The 24,635-nt window shown below is 45.6% G+C and overlaps 1 protein-coding gene across 1 annotated transcript; it reads right to left on the bottom strand.

Moving 5' to 3' along the window:
• Nucleotides 1–358: 358 nt before the first annotated feature.
• On the bottom strand, nt 359–23,546 carry SLC19A2 (solute carrier family 19 member 2). Its single transcript, XM_006271819.4, has 6 exons — nt 23,294–23,546; nt 20,078–20,683; nt 14,242–14,464; nt 8,433–8,625; nt 7,395–7,536; nt 359–6,712 (listed from the first exon to the last, which is right to left on the bottom strand). Exons 1-6 carry the CDS (start codon nt 23,525–23,527, stop codon nt 6,557–6,559), a joined length of 1,554 nt encoding a protein of 517 aa, XP_006271881.3. The 5' UTR covers nt 23,528–23,546; the 3' UTR covers nt 359–6,556.
• Between the last annotated feature and the right edge of the window lie 1,089 nt (nt 23,547–24,635).

The raw sequence follows: 24,635 nt of genomic DNA on the forward strand, positions 1-24,635 counted from the left end.
TGATCCTTTCTTTAGTCCCCATCTCTGGAACCTGCTTTCCCAGATCCCCTCCCACATTGCTGCATTTGCAGTCGTCTTCTGTCCCATCCATACGCAAGTTTCACTCCTTGTTAAACAAACTTGCTTTAGACCCATACACCAATATCTTTGGACAGGAGAAGTCCTCTGCACACTGTGCAAGGTCTCTTTGCTGCCATGCTTCTCAGATGCCTGAAAATCTAAAGATGACCCATAGTCATCTTTGAAGATTTGTTTCAGAGATAATTCCTTTTCAGTTGTTGGAGATCTTCCCTGTTCCATTATGCAACATGAATCATGTGCTAATTGCAGTAGCAATGAATAAGATACAAGCAGGAAGTCTTTTTAGGAAACACTGTAAAATACTTTATTTGATAAAAATAGCTTTACAATTGGAACAAAAAATACAGTTTTGCAATGTTCTGTACATTTGAATTCCTGCTTCTCTTCAAAGGCCACTGTCTCTCACAAACAATCCTATTACATTTCAGTCTTTCTACTGCTCCCATCTCTATAGCAGCCTGCTACTACAGTGACAATGCAGAGGATCAGCTTCAAGAGAATTTCTTAGCTTAAGAGCCCTGCATTCATTAGCATGAATCTCCACATGGTGTAAAGAAACATTCTACAGTGTTCTTGCTTCAAGGCAAGACGTTTGGTAGTAAAGACACTTTGATTTTGTCATCACCTGTTAGAAACATTACTCACAAAATTAAAGATGAGGTTTTAGATCCAGTGCTAAGTGAATGGTTCCCCAAAAGGAAACCGTTTTTTCCTCCCTTCCTTACAGATGCGATCGAAGACTGAGCTTCCATCATGCTCATTACTCAACATGCCCAACTGCCCTCACACACCCCCAACCTTCCCATATCATCTTGGCCTGGCTGAGGTGCAAACACCAGTCACAGGCCATGCCATTACTGTACTTTCCCAAAAACAACTCTCCCACCATTATTAGTCACCATTTCACTTATCTTAAAACTTCACCTTTAAAAAGGAAACTTCCTCCATCCCCCAGCAAAAGAGGGGATAACAGAACATTTAAGGGTTATTTTCAAGTTTCTTTTTCAAAATAAGGCAGCTAAGACTACAGGCAAACATACCTTTTAACTGCTTTAAAGGGGAAAGGGGAGCTCCCACTTGGTAGTGTTGTTATGACATAACTGTTAGGTCTGCATGACCCTGTAGCAACAAGAGTTAGCTACATCACTGTAACTAACGAAGGCCTTCGATACGGTATCCCACCCCATACTGGTGAACAAGTTAAGAGGCTGTGATGTGGATGACTGCACGGTCCGGTGGGTGGCAAATTGGCTAGAGGGTCGCACCCAAAGAGTCGTGGTAGATGGGTTGGTCTCGACCTGGAAGGGTGTGGGCAGTGGGGTCCAGCAGGGCTTGGTCCTTGGACCGATACTCTTTAATGTCTTCATCAGCGACTTGGACGAGGGAGTCAAATGTACTCTGTCCAAGTTTGCAGACGACACAAAGCTATGGGGAGAAGTGGACACGCCGGAGGGCAGGGAACAGCTGCAGGCAGACCTGGATAGGTTGCACAAGTGGGCAGAAAACAACAGGATGCAGTTCAACAAGGAGAAATGCAAAGTGCTGCACCTAGGGAGGAAAAATGTCCAGCACACCTACAGCCTAGGGAATGACCTGCTGGGTGGCACAGAGGTGGAAAGGGATCTTGGAGTCCTAGTGGACTCCAAGATGAACATGAGCCGGCAGTGTGACGAAGCCATCAGAAAAGCCAATGGCACTTTATCGTGCATCAGCAGATGCATGACAAATAGGTCCAGGGAGGTGATACTTCCCCTCTATAGGGCGCTGGTCAGACCGCAGTTGGAGTACTGCATGCAATTCTGGGCGCCACACTTCAAGAAGGATGCGGATAACCTGGAGAGGGTACAGAGAAGGGCAACTCGTATGGTCAAGGGCCTGCAGACCAAGCCCTACGAGGAGAGACTAGAGAAACTGGACCTTTTCAGCCTCCGCAAGAGAAGGTTGAGAGGCGACCTTGTGGCTGCCTATAAGTTCATCACGGGGGCACAGAAGGGAATTGGTGAGGATTTATTCACCAAGGCGCCCCCGGGGGTTACAAGAAACAATGGCCACAAGCTAGCAAAGAGCAGATTTAGATTGGACATTAGGAAGAACTTCTTCACAGTTCGAGTGGCCAAGGTCTGGAACGGGCTCCCAAGGGAGGTGGTGCTCTCCCCTACCCTGGGGGTCTTCAAGAGGAGGTTAGACGAGTATCTAGCTGGGGTCATCTAGACCCAGCACTCTTTCCTGCTTATGCAGGGGGTCGGACTTGATGATCTACTGAGGTCCCTTCCGACCCTAACATCTATGAATCTATGATAACTCAGAATGAGACAGGGTTAAAGCTCCAATAGTTTTGCTACACTTGCATTTCTACAGAAGTATGTAGATTTAACAGCTCATAACAGCTTATATCAGTATTCTTTGATAACAGTACAATTGTTGTGTCAGTCTCTACCCTAATGAGATACCTATTTAAAGGCCAGCAAAGACAGGCCCCAGAAACATCGGGATCAAGATTTCAAAACCCAGGAAGTTTGGGCGAATGTAAATACAGGGTTTTAATTCTCTGTCAAGCCTAAACGGGACGAGTCAACATCACTCTAGGTGGAATGATTAGTTCATGCGTGTTCATTCTCTGGACCCCTCTACTAGCACACCAGTCTCATAGATTTGGCTTCCAGTAAGTTTCACTGCACAGGTACCCACAAAAGGCTCTGTGAACTTGTGATGAAAAATGCTAAATGAGCAGAGTGCTAGCCCACAGTTCTGTTGGGAACACTTTGGGTAGCTCGATGTAAGCGTGTTTTAAATAGTTGAGCTGCAGAGACTCCTCCCTGATTGGTTCCCTTAGCATTATGTTTAGTGTTGTTTGGTGACTGTTAACCTCTGTTCTGAATACTATACTTTTACAAGGGATCTTGGCTGCAGCCATATCGGTCTAAGCAAAAAAGCAGACAAACTTTTTGGGTAGAGGTGATATCTTTTATTAGACCAACTAAACAGTTGCAACAACTTTTTTGCAACTATTTAGTTGGTGTAATAAAAGATATCATCTCTATCCAAATACTTCTGCAATACAATTTTGTTGTGAGTTGACTGTGCCTGAGAGGAAAGAGAGCCTCAAAGAACTGGACAGTAGAGAAAGGGCAGTCCTAAGGAGGACAGAAAGTTGCAGAGAAAAAAAAAAAAAAAAGTATTCCCAGGGAGAACAGAGAGGGTCTGAGTGAGGACAGAGAGAACTGCAGTGGCACAATAAAGACTGCTTGTTTAGAGATGAACAGTCTGCTGTGCTGTTTGGGATGTCGGCTCTTTCTCCTGCCCCCACTTTCGAAGAAAACAGCTCCCTTATCAGAAGCTGATAAAAAGGAGCTCTCTGAGGTGGGGGGTTACAGATAACCAGGGAAACTACACCAGGGCTTTAAGGGGTCCTATGGGTGAAGGAGATCAGGCAAGGCTTCTTCTTGGGGAGTCCCAAGGCAGAGCTTCCTTCCCTTCAAAAGTAGTGTGATCCCACATCAAAAACTAAAAAACGGTATTCATCCCTCTTCTGCAGACAAGCCAAGGAGAGCCTGAGGCTCACTTGGGGCTGGTCTACTTCTGAGGATGGATCATGTCTCTCCCCAACTAGAGAAAAAAGGGAGAGGGAAATAGCCTGCCTCTCCATCATACCTGTAAAACTTCAATTGCACATAAAGTTGCTTCTGCAGGTTCAGTGAATAAACACACTATAATCAGCTGGGTCAGAAGAGGATCAGAGGGAGAGAAGTGACCTTAGCTTCCCCTATCAGGATTCCCAAGGTTTCACCCCCTTTCTCCCCTGCTCTCCAGCTCCTTATTGTACTGCAGTGACAGGCTCCATTCTTGCAGCTTGCCACAGATTTATTCACTCTCCCGAGAGACCCAACTTAAGATAAAACAGGCTAATTTGAATCCTAGCCCTACCCTCCAGCAATCCACTACCCCCCCCCCCCCCCCGCCCCCGGCTTGGTGTCATCTACAAACTTGTTTCCCTTCCCAAGTTTCTCCAGTGCACAGAGAAGATACCTCAACAAATTGAGATAGGACCAAAAGAAACCTCCTGTGGTTCAGTAAGGACAGTTGTGAAGTCGTGTACTTAGAATGGAACAACCCCATGCAGGCTGGGGGCTAACTGGCTGGGAAGCAGCTTTACAGAAAAGGACCTGGGGATTACAGTGGATGATAAGCTGAATATGAGCCAACAGTATGTCCTGGGAGATGCCCAGAAGACAAACAGCATACTGGGCTGCATTAGTGGGAGTGTTGCCATCAGATTGAGGGAAATGATTCTTCCCCTTTATTTGGCACCAGTGAGGCCAAATCTGGAGTAGTGTGTCCAGTTTTGGGTCCCCTACTACAGAAAGGATGTGGACAAGTTGGAGAGAGTCCAACAGAGGGTGACAAAAATGGTTCAGGGGGTAGGGCACATGACTTCTGGGGAGAGGCTGAGAGAACTGGGCTTATTTATTCTAGAGGAGAAAAGACTGGGTGCATCTATATGTTCAATTAATGCGCATTAAATCCAGTACCTCCACGTACTTATACACGATATAAGCCTTTGCGGAGGCTGCTCCAAAGCACTGGAATTCCAAGGCACCGGAGCAGACTGAATTCATCAAATCTGCTGGAGCATGGCAATTACTGTGCTCTGGCGTCCTGTGTTTCAGCTCAAATGAGCTTTAGTTAAGCGCCCCTGCCACCATTTTTAAGTGTGGAGACACTGATACAGGAGACGCATCAGCACTTTAAATTAGAGCAGCTCTTGAAGCCGCTCTAATTAGAACGCCACCCCTCCCACCCCCAGAGCACATGTAAAAGTGCCCCCCATTGTGAGGTACTAAAAAAAATACACATTAGCTTATTTTAATGTGCATTAGCTAAAGAGCATGTTTCCTTGTGATGTTTTAACATGCATTATAATAGATTAATGCGCATTAAACTGCACATGTAGACATGCCCACTTAGGGGGGATTTAATAGCAGCCTTCAACTACCTGAAGGTTGGTTCCAAAGAGGATGGAGGTAGACTGTTCTCAGTGGTGACAGATGACAGAACAAGGAGCAATGGTCTCAAGTTGCTGCAAGGGAAGTTTAGGTTAAGTATTAGGAAAAGTCTCATGGGGGGGGGGGGGGAGGGCAGAAAAGCACTAGAACAGGTTACCCAGAGAGGTTATCATCCTCAGAAGTTTTCAAGACCCGGCTAGATAAAGCCTTGGCTGGAAAGATCTAGTTGGGACTGGTCCTGCTTTGAGCAGGGGGTTGGACTAGGTGACCTCCTTAGGTCCATTCCACCCCTAATTTTCTATGATTCTATGAAACCCTTTGTCAAGCCAGAGACCAGGCAAGTGCTAAGTTCTTCAGAAGCAAAAGTCACAGGTAAGGTTTTCAGAAGGATCACACTTGCTTGTCAGCTAAGTGAAGGACTTCATCTGCTGGTAACTTGTCAAAAGGAAAAATGCCAAAGAAATGAGCGTTTTGAAGACTAGCTCACTGCTGATAACTATTACATTGTAAGTAAAGGCCCAGTCACAAACCCCAGGAGCCATTATGGCAACAACTGAAGATCTGCCCCCTCCCCCCCAAAAAGAAAAAAAAACCTGATGTCAGTTTTGTTCTCTTCTTAGTATTTGACCCTGGCACCCTCCACAGCAGTTCAGGGTCAATGGCTTTGCATCACAGGAGTCCAGAGTCCAAAAGGATAAGAGGCTAGAGGACCTTCCCTGGTCCACAGGATCAGCATTCTCTATGCCAGAGCGCACATTAGCTTCCCTCTGGAACTGTATTATCTTCGAAGTAAGAGAACACAACTTTCACAGTGCAAGAAAACATTGCTGACAGCCAACTCATTGATGCCAGCAAGTTAATCCAGAACACATTAAAGCTCTTGAGGGAAGTTACCCATGACCAGCTATGTCTTGCAACATCAGCAGCTGGAATGACTCAATGGGCAGAAATAGCACACTCAGGATGAGGAAATGCATATATACAGACGTAAATCTAAAGTGTATTTAGTGCTCATTGGTGTGCGTCTGACAGCACAGGACAGGCACCATGTCTTACTCCTAATCTGCAGCACCCTCTGCTATTCCAGCCCTGGGCTCCCTGCACAGCTCTGCCAATGCCCTGCATTGCTGCCCTGCAGCACAGCTGGATTTTTCTTGCTCAAAGACTGGCAGATGTACAACAGTTATATTTATACTCTTACATCCTTATATTTAAGGATGATATTGAGAGTCACGTGCCAGGACTAAGATCTCATTAGACTTTCATTTCTTGAGCAAACTTGTTGTACCTCCCCACACATGCAACTGAAGTATAAAAGGCATATGAGAAGGTACTTTGTTCTTACTTACGTAAGATCTAATTAAATAACTTTTCCTTTTAAAGCAAGCTACTAATATAGTATAAACACACTTCAAGTACAATTCAGATTGCCTTGGAAAGAGTGGCAGAGACTAATAAATAGATCTATATCTTCATACTTCATTTCCAAGCGAGTCCTCAGTGCATTTAGGACTTGCAGATCTGCTTTGCATGTCCTTCTGTCTTCTGTAATTCTTCATAATACTGTACATACCACTGACCAAGAACACAGATGATATGACTGCAAAGTAGGCAGCGTAGATCATGAACTGTAAAGAAAGGGAGAGAACCGGAAGTTAAAGATCTGGGATAGACACACGTGCCTTCCCTCCCTCCTTGCTCCCACCACCCCTTCACTTACACAAAAGGCAAAATGCAAGATGTGGTTTAATAGGACTGGTGAATGAAGTGTGCATCTCCCAGCCTGTTACCTGCCTTTATTACCATGTTCATTAGAGCTAGTGAAAGATACCACACAAGTGGCATCTAAACTTCAAAGATGCCTATCTATAGAGAGAGAGAGATCAGTGGTACATGGAAGAAAAGCTGAACTCAAGAGAAGCTTCACCAGAATAAAGCATTGTTTTCATCATGAACTGTGCCAACACAAACTTCCCATCCAGCCGGACTATAAACCCTGTGCTGGTGAACTACCTTGTGGGGTGAGATGGGAGCTCCATCTCTGACCTTGGCCCTCTGGTGAAAGTTAACAAGGGAGCCGAAGAAATCCAATTGTGAGTTTGCAAAAGAAAAAAAAAGTTCACCCTCCACCCACAATTGGACAGTACTCCTCCCCACCTCTTTCCCCTCAGCATAGGCCAGGGAACACTCCTCAGTCCTCAAAACTGGAACTGAAACCACAGCCACAGAGAAGAGTTTGGTCAATGCTCCCACCCTGATTTCCATTTTTCTCTCCTTCTCTCCCAAATCAAGAAAAAGCAGTAGCTTTACCTGCGTGAAGATATTTAGCCCAAGACCTCTGGAGTCCACAACAATCACAGTGAGGACAGTCTGAAGTGCCAGGGCAATGAAAGTATTGACCCCAAATACCAAGGCATACCGCTCCACACTTAGATTTGTAGCAATCTGGAACCTGGGGGGGGGAAAAAGTTGTAGAAATATGCTTAGGAGGCAGAGAAAAGGACTTTTCAGAATAGGGCAATGTTTAAACAAGCAAACTAGGTAGGTTGGAAAGCTCCTCTATACACTGGATGATATTAGACATTTCCATAGTCATCTTGCCTTACACTGCAGTCGTCTCACAAACCGAATAGGGTACTACCTAGCTAGTCTTGGAGTTCAAGTGACATGGGGAAAACTGAAGTGTTGTACAAAGTGTGGGAGTTCTCTAGGTTACACTCGTATCCAAGACAGCATTTAAGACTGAAGATACTGAATTCCTAGGGAGACACTATTGCCAGAAGGGCCCCATCTTTCAGAGAAGATGCAGCATACCCACTTTGCAGTCACAGAATTGCTCATTATCAAGTCAAGAAGGGACTTGCAAGGAGTATATCCTACTACACTCTAGTGAGGGTATTCCTTCATTTCCTGTCTGTTTACTGCATGGGGGTGCTGGGTTTAGTTGAACAGTTGCCTCTACAAGAAATATTATATAAACACATTTTCCTGCTTACAAATCAGAGAACTTGACTCCACTGCAGACAAAGTACTTGTCCCTCTTCTCTCTGATGCTTCAGTCTAACAATATTTATGGAAAAAGCATTCCTCTGGAAGACAGCACTACCCAGCACTTACAGACAAAGACTTTAGTGTTGCGAGACCTCTGTTCCACTCCTGGTTCTGACAAGTCAAACTGTCAGCAATTTAGTAAGTCAATGCCACCCTGCCTCAGTCTCCCCATCTGGAGATACCAGCACACAGGGACTTTTGTACAGATCACAGAGATTCTTAGCTATACAATATGTAAGCTATATTGTATGCCAATTTCCAGGCATTCCAAATCCTGACTTTAAAAAAAATACTTACGTTGCTATTGTGATAAGCAGCATGTAGATAATTCTGAAGACCACATACGATGCATAGCATATCCAGATGTTACGAACTATATCCATGATATAGACAGCAGCAGCAATAAGGAGGGAAAACAGGGCTAATGCTACTTCACCCCAGGTAGCCCATGGTATTTTTATGTAACCTACAGCAAACACTGCAACAGCTCCTATTAGCAGGATGAAAAGAGAAAGGATGTAATTTATTAACTACCACAATATTTTGTCATCCAGAGGCCTGGTTTAAATACTCCACGCATTAGACTGAAACACACTGATGTGTAAATATACCAGGTGTCCTGAAGAAATGCTCCACTAGCTGTGTGTTTTAAGGCTAGGCTTCACTCTGACAAGGCTGTAATCAAAAATTCTCCTCATTGGTCTAACTCAATTCACAAGGAAATGAGTGGTATCAGCTATCAAATGTTATGAGAAAAGTTAAGCCAATGATTTGCGCTTTGGCAAAACTGACTTCAGCTCTGCAATGCTGCAGAGCTCCAGGCCTCAAGTCTTTCCACAGGTTCTCTTCTGCACATTTTTACTAAGGCCAGCAGTTTTTTCAGAGAGACTGTTAAAAGGAAGTACAAGCCCAGTTTGACACCTCTATAGAAAGGTGCCAAAGGCAGAGGGAGACGAGAGGATTATCAGTACAACATTGCTGCTGGGGGACTGAGTACAGCTTTCATGCTGCTCCAGTATACAGCAGGTAGAACTACACTTTGAAAAGGAGCTTGTTTTATAGACAAGCCAAGAAAGGCCCAACAGAGCCATCAGACAGCAAGCCAAAGTTGTAGCATGCTTACAAAGGGAGATTTATTGGTGATCACTGAAAGACAGAATTGCATTCAAGACTTGTCCCAATCTTTAGGAGTCTAACAATAGTATTTAGATCCCACTTGTAACCCCCTGCAGGCCAACCTCTTCAAGAAGCCTTCTAGTCAGATCCACTGGCCTCCAACTTTCTAACAGGAGACTCACAGTTCCAAAAGACCCTAATGCAGGTTGGTCTCAACCTGTTTAGACTCAAGGCCCCCCTTGGAAAATGCCAGTTCTTAGTTTTCACTCAGTTTTTTACTACGGAAAAACAACAATGCAGTTTTCCTGTTGCAATGGACTTGGACAACCCACAGCACGGCAGAATGTTTTTAACACTATAGATTCCTACTTGAAATCTCTGGGTTTATCTTGTGAACCATGCTTGCACACTTAACAGTGATAACACTGTGTGTCAACCCAGGACACCTTTGCAAAGGTTCTCAAGGCAACCCAGGGTATTGTGGCACCTTGGTTGAGAATCACTGCCCTAATGCATCACTTTGCACATAGGATGAAATCCAGTCACAGGAAAAACTGTGGCTAGGTCAGTGCCCTTCCATGCACATCTGCACAAGTGCCCACTGTAACACTGCCACAATAGGCTTTCATTTTGGAAGTGTGCCACCATCATACCAGTGAGACCTATCCCCTATATGCAACAAGATGCTCAGTCTGTAGAACATCCAGTTACAATAAACCAGTGGCTTCAAAGCTGTGGGGGATAAGGGGAAACCCGCCGCCCCCAACACTTTCTGGGGATTCAACTGACAACTCATGGAGTTTCACTCCTCCTTCCCCTTAGGAACTTAATTATGTCATTGTAAACATACAACCACAGCATGAGACACCACAGCTGACTCAACAGTTTCATACCTTAACCCACATGCCAGGCATTGCCAACTGCTTCAGGTGCATGTCTAAGCAACCAATTAAAATGTTTGGAAGATGGACTTATGCGCAAAGGGGACTTAAAAAACTGAGATATAGATTAGTCATAAGACAAGCTGATTCTATTTAACTCCCTGAAGATTCTGCCTCAGCCACCATGGTCCTGCCTGGAGCTGGGGTTTGGGCACCAGAACCCCAGTACAAAGTAGAAAGGTGCCTGAAGCAAAGGAAAGGGAACAAGAGCTAGACAGGGAGAGAGAAACAACACGTGATACTGTAATTAAGATTGGCTCATGTAATTGGCTGACTCATGCACAGGAAGCAGATTTAAGTTGCACAGGCAGCCTTTGTTTTGGCATCTCTTGACTTTGGAGGGCTTGACTTAGTAACCTTAATGACACTGGTTGTGTATGCCAGCTTTTACTGTCTTGGAGTCAAAACACCACGGTCAGAAGGAATCCAAAGATTCCATTTGCAGTCTTTTTAAGTCTGCTCTGAATTGCATCCCATGCTTGACAGCCCTCTAGGGTCATCTGCCTTTAAAATGACCACATATGTAGGAATAACTGGGCTCCAACACTGTTGTTACTACAGGGTCACTGCACTACAGGACCACACCTGCTTCCTGGGTGGACAACTAGTGATAACAAGGACTATAAGATCTGGAATTGTGACTAGGGTGTGCCAAGCTGAAGAAGCAGCCATTTAATACAGGCTGAACAAGAGGATGCACTAGGCAACTTTAGAGTTGGGAGTTAATTCAAGGCATTCTTGCCACAGAATGCCATTGAGATACCTAGGTCAGGGGTCAGCAAGGATCTAGCCCGTGGAACCACTGGATCTGGCCTGTGAACATGGGACTTCAGTAGCTGGGGGCTTCAGCTAGGGGTGCTCTTCCCATGTCACTATGGGGATAAGCATCAGCTACAGGAATTTTACCCATGCTGAACATGTGCCGCTGGCAGGTGAGTCCTAGTGCCTACCCGCCTCTGACCTTGGGTAGGTCATTTCAGCCTGCAGCCAGAAAATGTTGCCTACCCCTAATCTATATTTCCACACCAATATCCTCAGAAGTGGAGGGACTTTATCTGATAAGCAAAGGTTTCCTAGAAAACCTATTGTACATTTTATAAGCTACCAGAAGCAAACTTATTTTCAACATTCAAGGAGCTAGGAAATCTGTTTGTATCCCAGTAATTCAAGTGTCTTCAGGACCAATCAAAGGTAAGTCTGCCGTATTGAACCCAAGTGAACCTTAACACCCGTGTCCACTCCAGTAACAAATATTATGCTTTTTTATAAAATATCTTTTGCTCCAATCTTTCCCTGCCTGCTCTTTCAGAGGCATTCTTGACACGATTCAGGTTATCCAAGGAACATCTTTCCAATAATAGAAGGCCAACGAGAATTCTGGCTTGCATTTTGTAGTCTCCTTCTTATGGAAAAGATTCATGACTTGCAATGAACAATTAAAAAAAACTTCTACAATGGCACAGCAGTGTTCATACATAACCTAATGAAGGCCTTGAACTCATCCCACCCATCTTCTGACTCATATATGTGGGGGAGTTATCCTGATACTATATGAAAGTATTCTTAAAGTGAGCTGGAAATTTGCAAGTGTTTCACAAGGCCATATCAGTTACAATGAACTGCCAGCAAAACAGATGCAGAGTTTCACTGGAAACTTTCAAGTCAGCTTCCTTTGGTGGGTTCTTGAGGATACCACAGCTAGAATCCACAGCTCTAGCATTTGGAACAGCAGTTCCCAATCTTGGGGTTGTGACCCCACTTGGGGTCACAATGATAAAAAATGGGGTCACAAAGATGCTCGACAGTGTCGACTGATTATGATGAATACACTTCTTATTTATAAATATGCAGCTCTCACACATGGCAGTTATTTGTCCATGCACAACAGCTGCAGCTCCAATGCAAGGCACCAGTATGCTAAAGGAAGCTGACATAAAATCAGTATGTTGATACTGGCTGGCTGAAATATGTTTTATGACAGAGAAATCTAACATGGATGCTTTTCTCTGAAAAGTTTCTGCTTTGAGCTCTAGCAGTAAAACTAATGACAAGGATGAGAACGAGAAATGAAGGGACTGCAAGACACGAAAGCATTGTAATGCCATATTTAGGACCTGTTGATCTTGTCTGCATCATTTTGGGGTCACAAAAAATTTCCAGAGTTTAAATGGGGTCATGCTGAGGAAAAGGTTGGGAAGCCCTGAGCTAGAGCCAGGGAGCACAGAGCTTCTACATTTCCCATCACTCATCTGAAAGCCTGGGAAACGCTCCTAAAATCCCAGATTGAACCCTGACTTCCCCTGGTTCCAGTCGCCCTGCCACAGAGCTGGCAAGGCCTAGTTTCTGGTTCAGTGGCAGCTCCAAAGGCCAACAACAAATCTGGAATACTTAAGAGCTAAAGAGCATGGGTTCCCAAGCTCAAATTGGTTTCCAAATTGCTTAAAGAAGGCATCTTATGGTTTTAAAACAAAAATAGCTTAAAAATTTCCCCAAAGGAAAATAAAAAAAATTCTGCTTTTTGCTGTTAAAAGATCACCCCCACTCTCCTCAATAATCCCCACCAGCCTCCATTTGGGATCCTCACAGAATGGGACTTCCCAATATTAAAACAATTGTAACTGTTCTCTAGGCTTGCTTTGTTATTTTGCCAAGGCCAGTGCAGCATACTGGTCTAGTGTTTAATGGAAAAGAATTGTCTTCTGTGGTCCTGTCTTCAGAGGTGCTGAGCAACGTTGGCTCCCACTGAATTCCATGTAGGTGCTTAGTTACATTCAGGGAAGGTGCAAAACAACAAATAATCAGTGTTTGTGCCTCACTTTTCCCCACACAGGAACTAAAAAGTATACACCTCATAAACAAGTGGAGAGGATTTGCAAACTTTCAAAAGCAGTTTAGACACAACACTTGGCTGGGATGGTTTAGTCAGGGATGGTTCTGCCTTGAGCAGGAGGCTGGACTAGATGATCTTGCGAGATCCCTTCCAGCCCTACTTTCTTATGAGCCTACGAATTCAAGAATGTGACGAAACATTAAGGGTCCTCGTATTTAGAGCTCTTCTGATGGAGTGGATGGAGTACTGAGCTGTCCTAACAATATCCCTACAGCCATGACAAGAAACAGTCTGTTGGAGAGTTATACAAGACTGACCTACCTGGGCCCATGCAGTCAAGCAAGGCCTGTGCACTGTATAGCTTTTACTGCTGTCAGCAGGTTACAGAGCAGGCTGCTTTGAGGCTCGTGTGTTTTGAAGGGGCACGCGGGAAGCGTTTTCCCAAAGACATTAAAAAATGACAATCCCTCCAACCAGGATCAAGGGACATTTATACACACACTCTAAAGCATCTTCCTCCCTCCAGCCCAATTAGAGTGGCTCCAAGAGCTGCTCTAATTAAGGTCCCTGCAGCGTCATGTATTCAGCATCCTGTGCTTCAAAATGGCAGCAGAGACGCTAGAACTAAAGCTTGTTTGACAAGTTTTAGTTAAAATGCCCCCTGCCATTTTGAAGTGTGGAGACTCTGAATAGATACGACACAGAGGCTGTTGGAGCAAGTTAATTAACACATGCCAGCAAACTTGTTTAATCCAGTCTGCTGTATGTGCTAATTAGCATGCACTGGAGCAAATGTCTGGCACTTGTATAGGTGCCCAAGCAGTCTAGCCAAAATAACCTCATCTGCATTTAAACCAGCACCTAGAGGTACACTGGTGCCCCCATATCTGGAAAGTTGTGCTGAATAATCCAATGATGCTACTGCTAGGGGAGGATCCCATAATGTGTCATGGGTAGAAAAACCAGCTGTTTCAGTATTTCCAAACCTACCTCTTGCATAGCCAGCTATGTAAGCAACTGAATCACAAGATACTATGCCTGAAATTCATCCAACAGCTATTTGGCATAACACCAATCTAGATGAAAGTCTCCCATATGCACATGCTAGGAAATATTACAATTCTGTCAGATCTATGTTTCAGCAACTATGAGTTTGAGGATGTAACATGCAAGTCTCATTGGTTATGCATTTTTTTTATTGCCTTCTGAAATAGCTTACCTAAGAGTGTTGAAACAGCCTCTACACCACCGTTATAGATCTCGGAGTTCTGAGCAGGAAGCACCATCTCCCACAGGCCTTGAGTGTAGTTTATTACTTGGAAGTAGCCACAGGTTGACAGTGCCCACCACACAGACCAACATAGCATAGGCCGAGAGGAATAGCACTGGAGGAAGTCCCGCCATAGCTCTTTGAGCACTTTGAGGATGTCCACTTTCTGCTCCTGAAGAGAAATAAGAATAAATTAAAGATCACAATTAAAACAGTTCATTTTATCCCTCAAGATTGTGCCTGACAGGGAGGGGACCAGTGGTAAGAAGTGCCAGATTAGTAAACCTGGACACCATTAGCCATCCCTACCATGTCCCACTCCAACCAGGAGAGCATCTGTCAGAAGGAAGAAATAGGTTCATTCTTCATGGTCCATCCAGTCTTTAGCTTCTCTGGTCAGAGGGCCAGTTTTCAGAAAAGGGAGAGTGTTCACTTACCTCACAGTGTAAAGAAAAACACTAGCTGTCAATAATTCACTTCAGAAAGGCAAAAGTCATATGCCAATTTTTGCAGGTTACCAGATTGTACTGAATTTGAGCCAAAGACCAAAAGGATAAGAATTTAAGATCAACCACAGAAGTTCTTTCCAAGCACCAACAACATATCTGGAAGTTTTCTACAGAAATAGTGTTCAGAGTTTATGAACATCTAAGTTAATAATTCCCTTACATCACTTTAAGACCACTTAGAGTCACAACACTGTCACATAAACCAAGAACTCAATTGATAGGTTTTCTGTAGATCTAAAAACAGTGGAGAGTCTTTAGGATGGAGGTAAAGGAAGCCTGTTCCACCACATACAAACACTACAGTGAAGTTCTTGCACCTACAGCCTGAGTTGAAAGGGGGGGATACAGAAATTCATGTTCTTTTCTCACACAGCACCACTAGAATAGGATTGAGTGGAGCTGAACCAGAGTATTTTAATATACTACATAGATTTTTTTTTTCAAATATATATACTGAGATATAGATGTGTGTGTGTGTGTGTGTGTGTGTGAGAATGTTGACTGATGTGTATAAGTATATACACACACCACATACATACATAGATACACATACACACACAAATGTGGGTGTGAGAGAACATTGATTGATGTGTAAGTATGTGTGCAGGTATATTATATATAATTATTTTATTTCATTATTTATTACTTTATTTGTATACATAAAAATAAATCAACGTTCACATGGTAGGGAAGGGAAGAGGTTACATTAAGAAGTTATCCTCAGATACTGATTAGTATACAAAAAGGAACTCTGTTCCCTACCATCTTGGGTGAACGGAGATGACTAAATGCTGGCTTGTTTTGGACCCACACAGTCTTTGCCAATAGCCGCATCTAGCAGCACCTCCCAGAGGAGTCAGCAAAGTAGCAACTACATTGTACAAGACTCTCCCGAGTTCAAGACCACTAAGAGTTTCACTGGCATCACTAATTTTCTCTCCCAAATCCCACAGAGCAAATATACCCTTTCTGCATGGAACATGTTTCCTATGCCAGCTTATTCTCTTTCCTTCAAATCAAGGGGTAGTGGGTACCAGTATATATGCAGCACCTACGTTAGGAGGGTTTGCAAGCATAGTTTAAACTAAAAAAACAAACTGCTGGAATAGTTGTCTCAAGGGGCATTTTTACACTTGCTCCAGGGGCAGAAGGGATGCTTTAATTAAAGTGGCTCTAATTAAAGCACCCAGAGCATCTCATGTATTAGCTCCTTGAACAAGCTTTTATTAAAGTGCCCCTGCCACCATTTTGAAATGCAGGGACACTGATACACAAGACAGAGGCTGGCTGGAGCGTGGTAATTACCGTGCTCCAGCAGACTTGATTAATCGAATCTGCTCTGACGTGCTGCAATTACAGCGCATCAGAGCAGCCTCCTGGCTTGAGTACAGGCACCCAAGGACTACACATTTTTCTCCATTCTGCACCCAGTACAATGGGACCCCAGTCCTCAGGCGACTGTCAGCTGCCACCAGCCTCCAAACAAGTAATAATCACACGTGCAGTATTTTAAATTGAGGTGACAGCATGCAAGTCAGGTAAACCAGAAACTTCTTTGCCCTTCTCTCTTCTACCCCAAGAAGAGTCCAATAACTCATGCAACAACATGCATTACCCACCAACTTATTATAGGAGATAATGAGTAACCAAACTGACATTAGCAGGACAATCAAGTTTCCTTAGCTGCTTTCCTTCAGAGGAAAGAAAAGGGGAAAAGGCAGGGAAAAGGCCCATCAGCTGGAAAGCATTTAAAAGTGAGATGGTAGAGCCAGAGGCTGAAATGTGGATTGGGAATCTAAACACTGAAGGACAAACAGGTCACTGGGAAATGCTACATTTACTAAGATAAGAGATAAGGCCGAGGTGCCACACTGCAGTCCAGCATGTACGGCACTGGATTAGCAAGTGAGCACGGGTTTTGTTCCTAGCTCAGCCAATTGACTGGGTGTAACCCTGAGGTACAGGCAGGTCATGAGACACAGCCTGTTTTCCCTTAATAAAATAGAGGCAATGCTCACCTACCTCATGGAGACTAGGAGGTTGGAGGCTGAGTGATTTAAAATATGGAAATGGATAGTGCTAAAACAGGGAAGGTAGTATCAGATTATCAGACATCTAAATAAGCAACTGGCTCTGAATTCATCCACTCAGATTTAGCCTCTCACAAGTAAGGCCCACTTGGGCCAAAGATGGAGCCAGGACCACAGGCCATGCCTAGCAATAGCCAGCAACACACTCTGCTAACTTGTTTTCAAAGCCAGATGTGAAGCTTGGCATCACTCCTTCTCCATGACATTGCTTCAATACCTCAACACAAACATGTCCAGGCACATCCGCCTAGTCTGCACTGGGAGGGGGAAGGGTAAATAGATTATCAACATTCCAGTATGAAAGAAAAACCCTCACAATCATGTAACTTTATACTTATGCCAAGTAGCCAGCAGCTATTCAAGTCACTAGTGCAACAATGGGCTACAGCTACAAAGACCTCCCTGCTTCAAGGCCATCTGTCGATACCTTACCAGTGTGACTAGACTTAACTCACAGAACCACAGGTCAAAAGTGTTCAGGTTATGCAACTGTGTGCACTCTTGAAAGTCTCTCCCTTGAGAACAAGCCATGGTCTCATTTCAAGGCCTCCCCCACTAAAAATCCTTAACAGGAATTTTCACCTACCCTGGCCTTAGGCCTTCTTTCCCTCCCTCCGATAAAATGTCACTTGGTAAATACTAGATAGGAAATGAATTCCAGGTGCTCTGCCAGTTAGTTCAGTAGCTTTCTGATGTACTCATTCTCTGCATGGCTACAAACTCAAATACAGCAACTGAGAATAACAACAAGGTGGATGCTGTCACTATTCGTGCCCCAAACACTAGATGGGGCACAGTCTGAGTTACAGGAAATCTAGGAAACAGATCTCCAGGGAGGTGAAGCTCATTGAAGAAGATACATAGAGGCTGCAAAAGTCAACAGCCCCAGTCATTTCTTCAGGAGAGAGGAAGAAGTCTTCTGTGGCCAGTCAAGTTACACAATCTGATTGGCCATATGCTTAGTTTGCAAAGCCAGTGTTATATGCCAATGCTTAGCAAATTCTTAGTTTAAGAATTACACACAGCTACAAACTATTTGAGTCCCTAATGTAACAAGAGTTTCAGGTGACTGCAGTCTACATAAGAAAGAAAGAATAACCCCTGACAGATTTTAATTTATCCTTTATTTCAAATGTTCCAATTGTATTTAAAGGATCCTCCTCATCCTTAGGTTATGTAGCACAGGAAAAAAGGGAAGCTTCATTCTCACTAAACCTCTCAAGTTTTAAGTAGTACAGGATGACAGGAATTCCATGCTTACCCTCAATAATTATTCAAAGCCCTCAGCAAATATGTTATACTATACTCAGTGATATATTATACTTTCAGCTGCCTCAACATAGCCTTCCCTTCCAAGCAAGAGATTTCTAGAAGCAGTTACAATTATTGCTAAGGCTGGGATGGTGCTGGTACTAGTGAAACGTGCAAGGGAAGGAACCTCCTCTTGCTTGTAGGCGAATAAGTGAACATCTGTGTAGAATTGGGGCTGCAGGAAGATGACCTTGGGCTGAAGGCCCGAGTATGACTTTAGATCAGTGGGGGCTAACTCTTTTGGCAAGCATGCCTCAAATTAGCCCAAGTGCCATTCTGATCCCCTTCCTCAGTCCAATGTGCTGCTCTGATTTCTGTTCTCTTCCAGCTTTCCTTCCTTGCTTTCTGGCTCCTGCCCTGGGCTCTGTCTCCTGCTCTGCCTGCTGCTCCTTGCCCAATCTGCTGCTGTGCTGCCTGTCCCCACCCTGATCTGCTCCATGACACACAAAGAGGCTGCCTGCGCCACTTGTGGCACTCATGCCAGATTGGCTACCTCTTTTAGATCAAAATCACTGGCTCAGTGATTACTCAATACCCCATTACTATCCTAACCCCATTCCTCCAAAACCAAAAACTGAAGGAAGACCGCCCTCCATTTATACTCACTGGCTCTTCAAGTGACCTCAGTAGAGGGTCTTGCAGAGCTGTGCTGGACAGGACAAGATGAGTGCACTGGAATATTAATAAGTTTAAATTCCCAGTTGAAACCCAAGGAAGCATAAACCCTTCCAGCTAAGCTAAAGGCAGGTATTGCTATCTTCCCTGCAGTCTCTGCTAGCAATAAGTATTTGAAGAGAAGTGAAGAGAAATGTGGCTGAGGAGACAGTGTTAGTATCTTCCTCATTCCGGCTTTCAAAAGCAATTAATACTGTGTCTAGCCATTAAATAAAGTAATAGTCCATTTGCCTTGAGCAAGCAGTTACCCTAGACTTAGACAAACAAAACCTAAACCGATGTTCACTTAAAACTCCACCAGTGTTAGGGATATTCTACCTTCTCCCTTTCCTTTCCTCCTGCACTGATGAAACACTAAGTGGAAAACTCGACAAAATCATGCCATTTTAAATACCCCTAAGTGCCTTTATCAGAAGGTGATATCAACAGTCCTTCCACCGATACAATCTCTTCCTGGTTATCTGAAACAGTTACCTAGTTCATCTGCAACAAAAATTCTGCAGCTGTTATTTTGTAATAGGTTTTCAAACCACAGGTTGCAACTGCTTTCTCTTTAACAGCTCATGGTACATTCAGACAGGACTTCAAGCACCCAGAGTCTTCACTGCTTCCCCCATACAAGTGAGTGAATGATGACTTAAAAAAATAAAGAGCAAGTCTTAGAGGACAGTTTAATGCATCTGAATAACAGAAGGAATATGGGGTATTTATACACATACCTTTCTGTCCCACGATGCACCAGATATCTGCCACTTCAGAGCAGATTCAATTAACTGAGTCTACTCTACACACAAGCTAATGTGAATTGCACTGTTGCTTACAGTTGTAAGTGGCGAAATGCGTGTCAGCGCACAGAAAACGGAGGCATTGCGCTTTTGAACCAAAGTACCTTTTATGTATTTTAATTCAAAAGCGTGCTGCCGCCATTTTTTCAGCACTGACATGCATTTTACCACTTATACAACTGTAAGCCATGCAGAGCCGGGCGCTTTTCAAAGTGCCCAGCACTTACATGTGTAAAAATGCCCATGGGGACTACCATGCCATGTGACTGGAATGCAATTTCCTGCTCCCTGAAGACTTGAAGGGTTGGAAAGGGATACTTTTCCTTGTCAGCTAACATGAAGAGCACTGTCTCAGGGAAGGCAGCAGGCTGTGGAAGTGGTTGTAGCTTTCATTTCTTTTGACATAGTGCCTTACCTGCTTCTCTGCAGAACAGGCCTCCACATTTAAAGGAACTTCTGACTCATCTTCCCACCCAGGTACACTCTGTAACGCAGGATCATCTCGGACAACAGCTCCACTTTTACAGTCAATAACCTTCATTTCCCTAGCAACCTGGCTGCTTGAGAGGTGGTGAAAGAAAAGACTTTTCCGAGGCATTGGCAGAAACCAGGCAATGGCAAAAGCTACAGACACAGATGTTAGGGAGATGACATTCAAGCTGAACAGGGACCAGTTGAACACCGATACCAGAACCTGTCCAGAGATGGAACCCACAGTATAACCCACCAAGGTGGCACTTCGACAGTAACTGGTGACTTTCTGGTACACGTTCAAATCCACAACGCTATAAATATAGGAAAAATAGGCAATCTCTGTAGCAGTCACCACTCCGTAGAAGAACTCCAGGAACTGAATAGCCAATAGTCCTTCGGCATAGAGCAGCATGAACCAAGTCACAATAAGGCTCAGTCCCTGTAGGAGGATTACAGGTTTGTACCGGAGATAGTCTGTTGCAAGAAATACTGGAAACAGCAGCACTAAATAAGAGTACGTCCATACTGGATAGATTTCATTAAAGACCTGTAAGGAGGGGAAAAAAAACACCATTAATTATCCACTTGAACCTTCTTTTACAAAAAATAACATACTCAACGTAATTTTATATTTATATTTTTCCTAGAAGCTGGAATCTAAGAAAGATCTGCTACAATGATGTCCCACTAATGCCAACAAGCAGTCCCCACCACATGATGGACAAAATCTCTCCTCCTCCACTCCTCATTAATCTTGGAAAGGGAGCCTGCCAGGGACCACAGCCTGCTTTGCAAGTTTAAAACAAAGTGTGAACTCTGTACAGGTTGTTGTCACACCACACAACTTTCAAGGGCTTTAGAGGCAGAATTATTTCCTTGGATTACTCAACTGTAACCAGACTGCTATGTAAACATTTAAGTACTTCCCGCTGCTTTCCACCTGTACATCTCAGAGTACTTCACTTAAGTGAAGATGTCAGCATGCATTTCTGCACAAGGAGAAACTGACCCCCCCACCAGCCCAGTCTCAACCCCAGAAATTACCAAAGCTACTCAGCAGTAGAACTGAGAACAGACCTCACATTTGGTATGCTGATTCCTGAGTCTCCTGTTATAGCTGTTAATCAAAGCCATAGGTCACAGGTCACATACAGCCTAAGGGCTGGATCCAGCCTGTGGAGCCCCATACTCTGGCCCCCAGGGCTGTCCCCATCAACCCACATGCTGCACCCACTGATCCCCACATACAGTGCCTGGGACAGGCCATCTACAGTACGCTCTAGCATCAGACCCCAGACTATGCTGCCCACTGGCATCCTGAACAGGTGCTGTGCACACTGGATCAGGCATGAAGACCAGGGAGGCATCTGTGGGCTTGAATCAGCCCACGAGCAGGCCCCACACCACTTATGCAGACTGCAGGGCCAGATAAGTTTGACACTCCTATTGGAGGTCAAATTTTGCTTTTGAATCCATAGCTAATACATTTGTTTATTCACCTAACAGAGACCAAATCCTTAACATCACCAAGTTTTTGTTTTAAACTTGGAAAAAGAAAAAAAGCAGCAACATGCACACTAGTTAAAGAAGTATCAACTACTACTCTTTCTTCACTATGAGACAACTGGTTACTTTGCTGTGTCACCAACTAACATTTACTTAACAGGATAGGAGGTAGGTTAAAGATTAAACCAAACCCTCTATCCGCCAGGAGCTCTAATACTTTCTACAAGGCTGGCATGGTTGGGTGAGAATAGAGAGAAAAGGTAAGTCCTTAAGTAACACTGGCAAACTGCCGTTCTGCCTTGCTACATCCCGGTTGTCCTCCCAGCTTCCGTTCAGGTCTTCCAAGCACCTCTTCCAGGGACACATCTCCCCCATTCCCACACCTCCAACACTGCTAGCCCCAGCCACCTTTCTGTGTACTGGTCATTGCAGAGTCAGCAGCAGGACACAACCATTCCCTTGTACGTGGTTTACCAGTGAAAACAGGCCCACTCTGAACTTTGCAGCCCTGACCTCCTGAGTCCCTAATGTGCAATCCTGCGTGCAGTACGAGAGTCAACAGCTGTCTCTGCAATGAACCTATTCTCCAGCAGGTGTGTATGTAACGAATGCCCAAGGCCACACTGACCATCACATACCAATCCTCACAAATCTCTTTTCAAACGCCCCCTTAATGTGCCCATATAAAACCCTGGGAGTTTTATTTTTGTTTTTTTTAACCAGTAGCAATCTTTGCCCAAAGTGCTGCAGCACCCTGGGGTGCCTCCAGCTTCTTTTAAGGGTCATGTCCCGAAAGCTTGCTTAATAACTATTCTCCAACCATTTGGGTTGGTCTAATAAAAGATATCAAATTCACCCAAGGAACCTTGTCTGCCTGTGTCAACACCAGGGATTTCATCGCTTAGTGCCAGAGCTGCCTGGATGTGGCTTTGTGGAGCCGTTCACCACAGATCCACAGCTCAATTACTTATCTGTAATAAGACAAGAAGGGCCGGGGGGAGGGGGGGAGGGGAGGTAAAGCGGGGTGGAGGTGGGGGCTGGGGACACTAAGAGCCAGCTTAGCCAAGGCTACAAAGGTGGAAAAGCCACAGGTCTGGAGAGACATCTGGACCCCCACATCACATTCAGAGGTCATCTATAGCAGTGGTTTTGAACATTTTTTTGTACCAGGACCCATTTGTAGACATCAATGGCCAGTCCTGACCCACCACCCCCAGGCCTCAGCCCCTCAGCACGTGGAGCTCTGTCAGCCCGCAAAAGAAAAGCTGTGGGTTCCAGCACCTTTCACCTTTAAAGGAAAATCCACGTCTAGAGTTTGTCCACGACCCTTTCATGCGTCCTTGCGACCCACTTGTGGGTCACGACCCGCAGGTTGAGAAACACCGAACCAGCGCATCCCTCTGCCCGAGGCTGGATCGCCCCAACCACCCCGCACAACCCATCATCCAGCCCAGAGCCCTCACCCGGCCCCGCTGCCGCAGTGTCCCAGCCTGGGGGCTCGGGCCCACCACCCCAAGCGCTAACCCTGCGGGCCGTCCCGTGCACGGGCCGGGCCGGGCCGATCCCAAGGGCGGGACCGGGTGACCTCTGCAGGTCCCCCTCGCCCCACGTGAGGCGGACCGGGGCGGTGCGGGGCGGCCGGGCGAGCTACCTGGGTCTCGCTGAGGTTCTTGTCCGGGCCCAGCAGGTAGCGCGTGAGGAAGGGCTCAGAGGGCCGCAAGTTGCAGAAGAAGCCATAGAGGCAGGGCAGCGCCCAGCAGCAGCCCCGGGCCCGCCCGCGCCGCCTGCCCTCCGCCTCCATGCGCCTCTGAGCCGCCGCGCGCCGCCGCAGCTGCCGACCTTTATGGTTCTGCGCTCGCCCAGCCCCGCCACGTTCCCCGCCCATTGGGCGCAGCGCGCCGCGCCCGCCACCGCCAGCCAATGGGACAAGCTGGAACGCGAAGACACCAAGTGTTGTAGCAGAGCTCGGAGTGGAGCCACGCAAGTGGTCGCAGCTGGCGGGAAGCGGGGCTGGGGGTTGGGCTTGGCCCCCTGCGGGTGGCGGCGTGTGGCGCCCGGCTAGGTTGCCAGGCCCTATCTGGAGCCTGTAGTAGGGGTTGGATCTAGATGAGCACGTCTCAACCCAAGAATATATAAGAGAATGGGGAAGAAACGTTATAAATAGATTCTCCTTTGCAGGAGAAAAACGTGGCAAACCGCAGCTTTTGCCTTGCGGGCTGACCGAGTTCCAGCTCCACACACAGCCACCCCCTGCCCCACATGCTCGGGGCAGCAAGGCGGGCGGGCGGGAGGGAGGGAGGGGCTCAGATTAGGATCTGGCCACTGATGCTAATGCATACAAAAAAGGTTGAGAACCACTGATCTAGGTGCCCTTCCAGCCCTCGCTTGCTGTGACAGCTTGGGAGATGGGTTTAAATAAAGGGGAGTTCTAAACAGGGTAAAGACTAAAATCTCACTGGTTTCCTACAGCAGCGGGAGGGGGCATGTTTTCTGGGGTCCCCCCCACCTTGGCAGCTGCAAGTGCTGGAACTGTAATGCCTTTTTTTTTTTTTTTTTTTTTTAATGGTGAAAGCTCAGAATCTCACATCACCAAATGATTTCAGGGTTTGAAGCTTGAAGGTAACCTGCAAATGCAAGTCAAGACCGTCCAGCAGGCAGCCTGCAAGGGTTCATCTGTGGGCCCTGGAGTCCTACCTGCCAGCTGCTCCCTGGGGTCTCTAGGCCAACCCCTCCCTCCTCCAGTTTCCACTTCCTGCCCCTTCCCGGGGGGGTGGGGCAATGCAGAAATGCAGCCAGCAGCACCCATGCTGCACACTGCAGGGGAGAGTCCATGGTCCCAGAGCTGAGTGTCACACCAAGGTGCCCAAATGTGGTGGAGCAAGGAGCAGAGCATTCACAACTTGTTCTAATGCAGCCTGTGTGCCCTCCCCCCAACCTCCTGAGCATGGCCCATTTGGAAGCTGGGACACCCAGGCAAAAGGTAGAGATAGATA

Source organism: Alligator mississippiensis, chromosome 1 (assembly GCF_030867095.1).
Source record: "Alligator mississippiensis isolate rAllMis1 chromosome 1, rAllMis1, whole genome shotgun sequence".
NCBI classification, from domain to species: Eukaryota; Metazoa; Chordata; order Crocodylia; family Alligatoridae; genus Alligator; species Alligator mississippiensis.